This window comes from Pinus tabuliformis, chromosome 8, assembly GCF_031772625.1.
Source record: "Pinus tabuliformis cultivar Carrire ecotype Pingquan chromosome 8, CPIR1, whole genome shotgun sequence".
NCBI lineage: Eukaryota > Viridiplantae > Streptophyta > Pinopsida > Pinales > Pinaceae > Pinus > Pinus tabuliformis.
Genome location: NC_142294.1, coordinates 40578474 through 40589803, shown reverse-complemented (window position 1 = coordinate 40589803; position 11330 = coordinate 40578474). Strand labels below are relative to the sequence as shown.

General features: G+C 40.0%; 1 protein-coding gene across 1 annotated transcript; it reads right to left on the bottom strand.

Moving 5' to 3' along the window:
- Positions 1–3979: 3979 nt before the first annotated feature.
- LOC149234027 (uncharacterized) lies at positions 3980–4498 on the bottom strand. Its single transcript, XM_089368125.1, has one exon. The coding sequence runs from the start codon at positions 4496–4498 to the stop codon at positions 3980–3982; it is 519 nt and encodes a 172-aa protein (XP_089224251.1).
- Positions 4499–11330: the final 6832 nt, after the last annotated feature.

Sequence of the window (11330 nt, the reverse complement as noted above, 5' to 3'; positions counted from 1 at the left end):
CATGTTCGGAGGGTGACTGATATGACTCTGCATGTACGAATACACATTCCAACACATCAAAGGTATGATTACGGAGTATCGAAATCATTAGATTCTGTTAGGTGAGGATCGTGTGTCATGAATGCTTTTTCTAGGTACGCCATCATTTATTATGACGCCCCCCCCCCCCAACTTAATGACGGTCGTCCTCGGCATGTTTTAATGTCCTTTTTGAAATTTTTAAGTAAATCCATAAAATCGATGGAGATGTACCTATGGACCTACCTTAAGGTGGAGTAGCAGCAAAAATGTCTAGCGGAGTATCACTAACAGCGAGTGACAGCACAGGGAGTAACAATAACAGTGAATAGCAGCAACATCGAGTAACAGCACAGCAAGTAATAGCATCGGGAGTAACAGCAACAACGAGTAACGACAACAGTGAGTAATGGCAGTTATGGAGTAATAGCACCGACGGAGTAATTGCGCTGGCGAAGTAACAGCAGTTGCGGAGTAATGGCACCGGCGAAGTAACAGCAGTTGCGGTGTAACAACACCGGTGGAGTAACAGCAATTGTGGAGTAACAGCATCGGTGGAGTAACGGCACTGGCAGAGTAACAGCAGTTGCAGAGTAACGGCACCGGTGGAGTAACAGCAGTTGCGGAGTAATGGCACCGGTAGAGTAATAGCAGTTTCAGAGTAACAGCAACTAGGGAGTAACAGCAGTTATGGAGTAACGACACTTAGTAGAGTAACAGTACTTAGTGGAGTAACAACAGTTACAGAGTAACAACAGTTACAGAGTAACGACAGTTACGAAGTAACAACACTTAGTGGAGTAACAGCACTTATTGACACCCACCAGTGGAATAACAACAACATGTTAATGGCAACAGTGGTGGAGTAATAGCACTGAGTGTTACATTTCTCCTCACCATATTTCTTTGTTATTCCTGCAAAATACAAACAAGTAAGTATCAACAATATACAGAGTGAGAGTATCTTCTTTTCCAATGACCACTAAATCAGATAAAACATAAAGGTGTTTGACAAAGGCATATTTAGAGGATGGACAGTGGTATAGTTTTAGACGGTGTCTGTTTACTAAGAATGAGGTATGATTCTCATCTATTGTAATCAGTCTAACCATTCCATTTTCAAACACTGTGTCCACTTCATATGATCCCATCTAGCAAGTGCGAAGCTTGCCTTTGAAATCCTTAAATCAGGAGTCATACAATAATGCCCAATCCCCCACATGAAACACCTTAGTTTTGATAAATTTATCATGCCATTTCATTCACTACTATTGAACAGCAGTGCTCTTCTGGAAAACTACTGCTCGAATCTCGTCCAACTTGTTCAGTTGTTCCAGTCGGTGTTTCTGTGCTTCTGATAAATCTAGGCCTACTTCTAGAGCTGTTTCGAGTGTACTGATCTCTAATTCCACCAGAAACAAGGGTGATTTTCCATAGACATTCAAATGGAGAAAACCCAATTGTATTTCGCCATGTTTTTCTGTATGCCCATAAAGCTTCTGGAAGTTTCTGTGCCCAGTCTTGGCGATGGCTTGCTACTATCTTTGTCAAGAAATTTTCCAATACCTTGTTTGTGCTTTCTACTTGTCCATTCGCTTGGGGGTGATAAGGGGTTGTCACTCTATGTTTGACCCCATATTTCTGCATCAACTTTCCTATCATATGAGATGTGACTGTGATCCTCCGTTCGATACAATTTCTCTTGGAGTACCGTATCGGGTAAAAATTTCTTCAAAAAGAAAGTCTGCCACTACTTTCTCTGTTGCTCTCATGACCGCTCTGGCTTCCACCCGTTTAGTTACATAATCAGTACAGACCAGGATGTAAGTTTTCTAATGAGAAGGTGGGTTGAAGGGCCGGACAAAATCGATGCCCCATTTCTCAAATGGTTCAAGGACTATCTGGGGCTGAAGAGGCATTTCATCTTCTTTCCCAGGTTGTCCCATCCGTTTACAACTATCATACCTTCGAACATAATCCTGAGCATCACAAAAGATGGAGGGCCAGTAATATCCCATTTGCAGCACCTTATGACCTATTCTTTTATCTGCAAAATTTCCTCCACGGGGTCCATCGTGTGCAGCTTTTAATATCTCAAAAATATCATCTTCTGCCACACAATGCCGAATCTGCTGGTCAACCCTTGTATGGAAGAGATATCCTGCCATCCATGAAGATCGGGTACTTTGGTGAATGATCTTCCTTTTCTCCTTATATGACAGATGACGAGGCACCTTTCTTATAGCAATATCTGCATACCACGGAGTGTTAGAAAAAACTGCAAAAAGATGCTCATTTGGGAAATTATCTTCAATTGGTGTATTCTTACCATCGTGTTCTATCCTAGATAAGAAATCTGCAACCACATTGTCCTTCCCTAGTTTATCTACTATAGTAATATCAAATTCTTGTAGTAGCAACAACCATCTTGTAATGCGACCAGGGGTAACAGGTTTGTTCATTAAATACCTGATGGCTGCATGATCAGTATGCACAAAAGTAGGATACCTGGTAATGTAGTGCCAGAATTTGTTGATGGCGTAAATGACAACAAGGAACTCTTTCTCAGTCACTGTGTAGTTTAATTCAGCAGGAGCCAAATTCTTACTAACATAGTAGACTGCGTAAGGTACTTTATCCTCTTGTTGTCCCAATACTGCACCAATTGCTATTTGAGAGGCATCCGTATGAATGTGGAAAGGTAATGCCCAGTCTGGTCCTCTAAGGATCGGAGCACTACAGACCAATTCTTTAATTTTTGTAAAGGTTGCATCACAGTCACCTAACCACACAAATTCTGAATCTTTTGTTAGTAATTGAAATAGTGGGTGTGCTACTTTCGCAAAATTTTCTATGAAACGCCTATAATAACCAGCACAATCAATGAAACTACATACCTGTGTGGGTGTCTTAGGTGTTGGGAAGTACAGAATTACCTTTATCTTTGTTGGGTCCATCCTAATTCCTTCAGCTGAGAGCAAATGTCCTAGAATGATTTCCTCCTCCATCATCATATGGAATTTTAGTGTACTCAGAGAGACACACACTTGTATGCACCTTTCAAGAACTTTTTCTAAATTTTTCAGCCCTTCTAAAAATGAGTCCCCATATGGAGTAAAGTCGTCCATATAAATTTCAACATTGTCATCTATCAAGTCAGAGAAGATTCCCAGAATTGCCCTTTGGAATGTTGCAGGAGCATTACACAGGCCAAAAGGAAGGACACGGTATGCGAATGTTCCCTAGGGACATGTGAAAGTGGTCTTGTCCTAGTCCTCAGGAGCAATATGGATCTAGTTATATCCACTAAACCCATCCAAAAAAGAGAAAAACTTCTTGCCAATCAATGTGTCTAAAACTTGATCAATAAATGGAAAGGAAAAATGATCTTTCTGCGTCACCTTATTTGACTCTCGATAATCTGTGTAGATCCGTCATTTACCATTCTTCTTGGGGACCATTACTAATAGTGAGACCTATTGGCTATCTGAGATAGGTTAGATAAAACCTACATCCAGTAATTTCTGAAGCTCTTCTTTCACAACATTTTTCAACGCAGGGTTCATTCTTCTCTGAGGTTGTCTTATAGGACGACAATCTTCCTTGATGTATATGTGATGGGTACATAAGTTGGCAGGGATTCCCTTCATATCTGCATAATCCCAAGCGAAGGCTTCTTTATGTTTCCATAAAACGTCTACAAGTTTCTTCTTCTGGGATTCTGACAGGTTTGGATTAATATTCAGGGTTTTCCCGGGTTCTAATTCCACTTGAACACTTTCATTGGGTGCATCAACAGGGGGCTCCTCTCCTCTAATCCTTCTGTTGTTTCCATAGTTTCCTGAGTCTCACAGCTTAGGATAGATTCTAGGATTTGTTGGTTTGGCTCTGAAACGGAGCAAGGATCATTCATGAAGGAAGTGATTACATCATCTTCTGATTCCATTTTCAACTGAAGGGCCTATCCAATAGTGAGGACTGGTCTCACTTCCTCATTTTCCGTTTCAGCCTCTACCCTAGATACAACTTTCTTTCCACCTGTTGGTTTTATGGATGGATTTGGTTCTGCAAGTGGATATAGCATTAAATTCTTAGTGTTATGCCCATTAGAAATAACCATATTTCCTGAACGGCACCTAATGTAAGTGTCTGCAGTAGTCATCCATGGTCTACCCAAAATCAAAGGATGACCGCCCACTGAAGATTGTGTATGTAATACTAGGAAATCTATGGGGTAGTGCCATGAGTCCACTGAAATTGTTACATCTTCCAGCTTCCCTACAGGTTTGACTGTAGATCGGTCTACCAATTCCAATACTGTAGGTGTGTGCTTCAAATTGCGAAGACCTAGCGCATGCATGGTTTCAGTGGTGATGACATTGATGGCAGCACCCAGGTCTACCAGCACATTTGGAATCTCTACCCCATTAATCTGTACTATCAAAATCGGGTTCCCTGGATCTCCATATTTCACCGGCATTGATTTTCCCATCATGAAGTCTGATAATTTTCCCATAACATGTATAGTGAGGGGGTCTTTAGTTTTCTTTGCAGGCTTCTTTGAACAATATTCCCTAAGAGTCTTTGCATATATTGGCACATCCTTCATAGCTTGTAACAAGGGAATTTTAACAAATAAGTTCTGCAATTCTCCTAATAAATCAAATTCAGCTTGAGGGCTTGGTTTACTCATAATTAGTCTCTCTGGGTAAGGTGGTTCAGATTGATGTTGTTTCACAGGAGGCGCCTGGTTTCTATCAGTTTGTTTTGGCTCTTTACTAATTGGTTCTACCTCCTTACCTTCACTATCAAGTTGTTCAATGATAACTGGAGGAGGTTGGACATTAACTATCCGCCCTGATCGCAGATTCATTTCATACAACTCTGCAGTGGAGATACTATATGAAGGCAGGTTAAGAACATCAGCTTGATGGGCTCCCTTATTGTTAGGGTTAGGGTTAGGTTGCATTGGAAGTTGAGGACGGGCAGGCTGATTACCAGGAGGCACGTTAGAGGGAAATTGGAGTTGTTGTTGTGGCATCTGCTGGGGAAACTGCCCAAGAGAGGATCCTCACCAAGTTGGATCCCATGGAGAGCTCGTACTGGCTTGAGGGTTCCACATCCCTTCCAAGGTGGGAACTGGTATTGCGGCCACATGGGGGGATAAGGCATGGTCTGAGGATTCATGTTAAAATTATTGAAATATTGAGATGGATCTAGGTACATACCTTGATTTCCCATCGGTGGTCGAGGTTGCCATGGATTCCTAGATCCCATGAGGTACAGTTGCTCCGTGTCCTCTCCCATCCCTTGAAATACTGCTTTCAGGCCTGGCAAGGAGGGGCATGAGCTTGTGGCATGGTTGAGCTCACAAATTGCACATTCCTCTATGGAATTTAGTGGACATTCCCTTTCCGAGTGCTTCTTTCTGCACTTCGGGCAAAATATCACCATGGTCCTATCCAGTTCTAGGTACTTCTATTTTACTTGCAGAGTGTCCATCTCTACCGACAGAGTGCTGAGGATATCTGTCCTTAAGTTGTCTAGCAGGTTTCTAATTTCTGCTTTTGTAACACCCCCGCCAGATCCCTTTGCTGAGTGAATCCCTAGCCTGTTTCTTGCAAGCCCCCTCAAGCACTGAATACATAATTCACAAATAGCTTCAAACGTCTCCTTAGAGATGTCTCCCTTTCCCACAATGTTCAATAGTTCCATCGAGTTCTCTCGAAAGGATCGAAGGAGGATAATCTTTAAAATTTCCTTATCCAGGTTAGAATGACCTGACCTCTGTAAGGTGTACTTGAACCTTTCCACACAATCTTCCAAGCTCTTGTCTTCTTTTTGTGTGAACTTGAAAAGTTCCTCCTATGTTCTGGGATCTACAGTAATCCTAGTATTTCTCCAAAAAAGTTGTCTTCATATCATCCCATGTGGAAATGGATTTTCCTCTAAGGCCCATGAACCATCACAGAGCCATTCCTTTTAATGTAGAAGGGAAAATCTTTAACTTCTAGGCATCTGTTGTGTAGTCATACCCCTGCACACTATGTCGAACTCAAATAGAAATGTGTCGAGGTCTTCTGAAACAAGCCCATGAAAGTTTGGTAAGGCTGCCAATGCAATAGGCTTTGTGGGCACGCCAACTCCCAGATCCCCAATTGGAAAATCGATGGTGGAAGTTGTGGGAGCCACAAATATCTTCCAATAACCGCTGGGAATTTCAACAGGTTCTGTGGAAGATGGCTGAGGATTCCTTACTACTCAGATTCGAGTTGCTTTAACAGCACTTCCTCGGTCCCTTGGTGATGCGAGTACCTCCCTGTTTTCCTTTTCCTATGTCCTGATGGCTTGAGCCCTTGATGACAACTTCCTCTCCCTTACTAGAGCAGTCTGACCCTATCGATGTTCTGCTTACGACCTCTTCCTATGCTATCACCAGTGTAAGATTCTCTTGGGCAGGTCTATTGTTGGATGTTTCTTCCACTGCTAGAGGGACCTGTTGTGTGGAATCACCAAAGAATGTTGTAGACAGCACTGGTTGCTCTACTGACTATCCCTCGGACTTCACTCTCCTTGCCCCTGGTCTCATAGTTGTGCGAGAGGATTCTTCTGATTCAGCCTTTGCTATGATCTGCTGGATATAGGTCTTTCTTCCCAGATCTGGTCCTCCCCTCTTTGGGGCTCTCCCTCTACCCCTCTTATTTGGTTCTTTGTTCATACAAAAGTTGGTATGATGGAAGGTCTTGGTATGAACCTACAATGCTTCAATCTTGGAGTAAGGTATCAAAGGACCATTCCTTCCCCAAGATGAAAGAACTTACAAAAAGAAAGGTAGCTAAAAAAATGAAAATCTAGGGTTTCAGGCCCAGAGCAGGGCGTCAAAGGACTCCTCCCTCCTCGAGACAAGAACCAGAAACAAACACAAACCTTGAGAAGACCTAATACTTCCATATCTGAAGCAGGGCATCAAAAGACTCCTCCCTCCCCAGGGTAAAAGCTAGGATTTCTCGAAAATCACACGAAGGGTTTAAATAAATTAATCTAACTCAGGGCCTAGAGCAGGGCATCAAAAGACTCCTTCCCCCCAAGACAAGAGAGTGGCCCAAAATCAAACAGAAAAGCAAAAGTGAACAAGCGGGAAAAAAAACTACGCTCAGGACTTGAAGCAGAGTGAGAAAACTCATTCTCTCCCCAAGACGAGAGATTGACCCTTTGGTTTGTCCGGATCGTTGTTTTGCACCTTGTTAGCCTCCCTAACAACAGCGCCAAAATGTTGGTGTCCAGGTATGAACGATTTATTCACCCTAATCTGACATTAATTTTATCAATCCGGGTGCGAATCCTTTCAAGGCAACGCGCAAGGTATATGCAAGGGCAAAAGCGCAATCTGTTCCAACCAAGGGTTCGCGATTAAGATTCAAAACATAGCTATAAGATTAAATTAACCATAGAACTCTAGAAATAGTTACAAGAAGTAAAGAATTGTAACAACAAGCATCAACTAATAAATAACAACACACAAATATGCAACACCTGATCAGAAGAGCGGGCCCAACGCTCTGATAAGGGCTGCATTAGTCACAGAGAAGATTAGAACAGAAAAACGGGTGATATTTTATTAATCTGTAACAGGTGATTACAATATCGATGGGGGAATCCCCATTTATAGGAATAATCTGCCTTTTATACACAGCACGGGAGAATAGCATATCTCCCTGAAACATGGTAACCGCATAATCAGAATTATACATCAGTTGGAACGGCACCAACACTAGATAACCGAGATCAACGAAAGACCTAAGAATAGTTTCAGGGAATCGTGACTCCAGCTGCGCGGCCTCATTATGGTTGATCGTTACCAGATCTGTTGCGAGATGTTGAAGTAAGGGTTCCTGTTCTCCAAGCTGCAGTCAAACACGTGTTTTAGTGTTGCGAATAGATAAGACTCTGTGAATTTACTTCATTAGTTAAAATATTCCAATTAGACAAGTCAGGGGTATTTACCTTGTAGGTTTAGCATAGAAACATAAGTAAATAAGTACAAAAAGGTTAAAAAGGATGATAGAAATGGACAAAAAGATAGCCCGATTTGGTACCCAACACTTATAATGAATAAAATGGAGCGGGGTTGTTTGATGAATGGTTAAATCCTCATTAATTATCCAACGGGACTAATAAATAGGTCCATGGAGTATAAATTCGCGGGAGTGGTGAATTAAATGAATAACGGATAGGTGACAGCTGATTGGACAGAGGAAGTGACTGGGAGTGGACGTGGATGATGACGTAGGAGTGACGGTAAATGGTCGAACGAAAACCGTGTTTGGGAGCAAGTTAGGGCAGTAAGTTGTTTCAGTATTTTAAGTCCCAAAAGACTAGGATGGAGGAAAAGTAGTTTTGGAGGGTGGTTTCCAAAACTACCCATTTGGGACCCCCCTGCTGATAAAGTTCGAACAGCAAATGAGGGCCGAAAAATGATGTAGGCTGTCAGATATTGGGAGAGTGTGCAGGATGAAAAATAAAATGAATGAGATTTAACAACGTGAGGCAGAAGTGATGGTGGGGCCAAGAGTTTTGTCGGATGTGACATGCATGGGGTATTTGCGAATGAATGGATGAAGTTTGGATATTTACAAAATAACATTGATACTTAGAATTTATGGTTAATAAAACCCATCACCATATGCACATATTTCCAATGTTATATCTTAGGATAAAAATCCTTTCATGCTCCAATTGTATTTCATTTTTCTACCTACTCTTAGCTCCTAACACTTTTTCAATCTTAGTTACTCAAGTGCACTTAGACTAACAACTCAACATTTTCCTTTTAATGACTAATCTACTTCTATCCCTTATTGCTTCCATTGGCTCAGATTAAACTGTTGAGCCAATTTTATTTGCTACCTATTGACAAACAATTTAAATAAAATCCAATCATGATTAAACTGTACAATTGGATTGTATGAACTAGTGTGGCATTTAAACAATCTGCACACAACTTTTATTTGCAAAAATAAACTTTGACTGAGAGTAGTGGCATTTGGATTTGCAACACTTTCAGAATTTATTATTTTTTCTTTTCTCTCTAATCTAACATTTTTTATTTTTGCCTTCCTTTTTTAGGGCATCTATTCTAACATTTTATTTGATATGGATTTATTCATCAAAATATCCCTAATATTTTTTGATTCAATATTCTTTTTGTCCATATCCTAACTTAACATTTTTTGGGAATGATTTTCAGTTTTTGACTAATTGATGCTAACTTACCAAAACCAGAAAATGATACAACATCGGCTCCAACTAGGGACTGCTTTCTCCTGTAGGATGCAGAAAACCTGTAGATCCATGTGCCTTCTCCTTGGGCTATGGAATCTTTTCTGTGAAAACTCACACTGACAATTTGAAAAATAAAATAAATCGGACCTTTTACAATGGTGGTAATGAAATCTACTTCAACTTATCAGTACTGAATATAATGTTTGAGAAACCTTCCATTAACAGGATAACTGGAATATAGTCCCTCAAGATTTTGTAGCACAAAAGTATTGTTTCCCTTTCATTCAACAATAGCTAAAGGTCCAAACCATAGCTTATCAAACTTGCCATGTTTTCCCTTGTCTTCTCTTATGGAATCCCATCTCATAACTAGATCACAATCCTTGAAGTCCCTTTCAATCGCTCTTATGTCAAACAGGCTCTTCATCTTATTTTGAGATTTTTTCAATTTGTATTAAACTTCATCTTTGTTTTCATTTTGTTCAATAATTTGGTTTATTCTCCTTGAAAAATCATCAGGTTCATCAGTTGAATCCTGCAGAAACTTTAAAAAGGGAAGGCCAAGTTGGTAGTGAAAATTGCATCTTTGCCATACACTAACTGAAAAGGAGATTTTCCAGTAGACATCTTTGGAGTAATCTTGTTTTCCCAGACTGCATAAATTAGACATGAGTCCCAACTCTTTTTATGATTTTCTAAAGTCTTTTTAATCACCTTTATCAGACTTTTATTTGATGATTATGCAAGACCGTTACCTTCAGGATAATATGGAGTTGAATGATGTATCAAAATATGATATTTATGGCAAAACTCAATCATTTTAACATTGGAAAATGTTGTGGCATTGTCAGTAACAATCTGGGTTGGACAACCAAATCTAGATAAAATGTTTTCTTCAATGAATTTGATTACTATTGAATCAGTTGCATTTCTCACTGGAATTGCTTCCACCCATTTGGTAAAGTAGTCTGTTGCATTGAGGATCCATCTATGTTGATTTCTTGAAGTGGGATGAATTTCTCCAATAAAATCTAATCCCCATTGGAGAAAAGGTGTTGAGACTATTGTTGGGATCAGTGGAAGAGCTGCTAGTTTTTGCTTACCAACAAACATCTAACAAGGGACAGAACTTCTGACCTTTGCTCCTACTTGTAAGAACAATGTTGCCCAATAAAATCCTGCCCTTAATATCTTATATGTTGTTCCTCTCCAAGAATAATGTCCTCCACAAAACCCTGTATGAAACTGATCAATGATTCCTTCAGTTTCTGATTCTGTTAAACATAATAACAAGATATTTAGTGGGTCCTTCCAGTATAGATTTGCATTTATGATACAGTATCTGACTGCTTTCAATTTGAGAGTTTTACATTGACTTTTGGAGAATGATATTGGACATTCAAAATGGATCAAGAAATTTACAATATCTTGATACCAATTTGACAAAAGAAATTTCGAGATGATCTGATCTGAAGGTAAAATTTCTTGCGGATTCTTTTCTTTAGGATGGTGGGAAGGTTCTTGTGGATTCTCCCCTTCTGCATGAACAAAAGGTTCTTCTGGATTCTTCTTATTTGAACTTTGAGCAAGTTCTTGTTGATTCTCCCCTTGTATTTCCAAAATAAAGTTGATGCCCAACACTTTACAGTTGGATTCAGCTAGAAGCTTAGCTAATCCTTGACCCTTTACTAGCTTTGTGGTTTTGATAGTTAGATCAAACTCTAGTATTTAAGTGATCCATCTACCTCTCTTCCCATCAGTGTCTGGTTGGGTTAAAACAATTTTTACAACACTGTTAGGAACATAAGCAGTAATAGGTGAATGTAGGACATACATCCATAATGATTTCAGAGCTTGTATAAGGGCATAGGCCTGCTTCTCAATTATGTCATACTTAAGCTCGACATCTCTCGTAACCTTACTAAAAAAGGTTATAGGTTCATTATGAGAATCTTCATTCTTTTGTAATAAAATAGCAGCAAGGGTTGTTTCATAAGCAAAGGAAAATATACTAAACGGTTTGGTATAAT

Coding starts and splice junctions, on each gene's coding strand:
- LOC149234027 (XM_089368125.1), bottom strand. CDS start 4,498: ATGCCGGTGAAATATGGAGATCCAGGGAACCCGATTTTGATAGTACAG.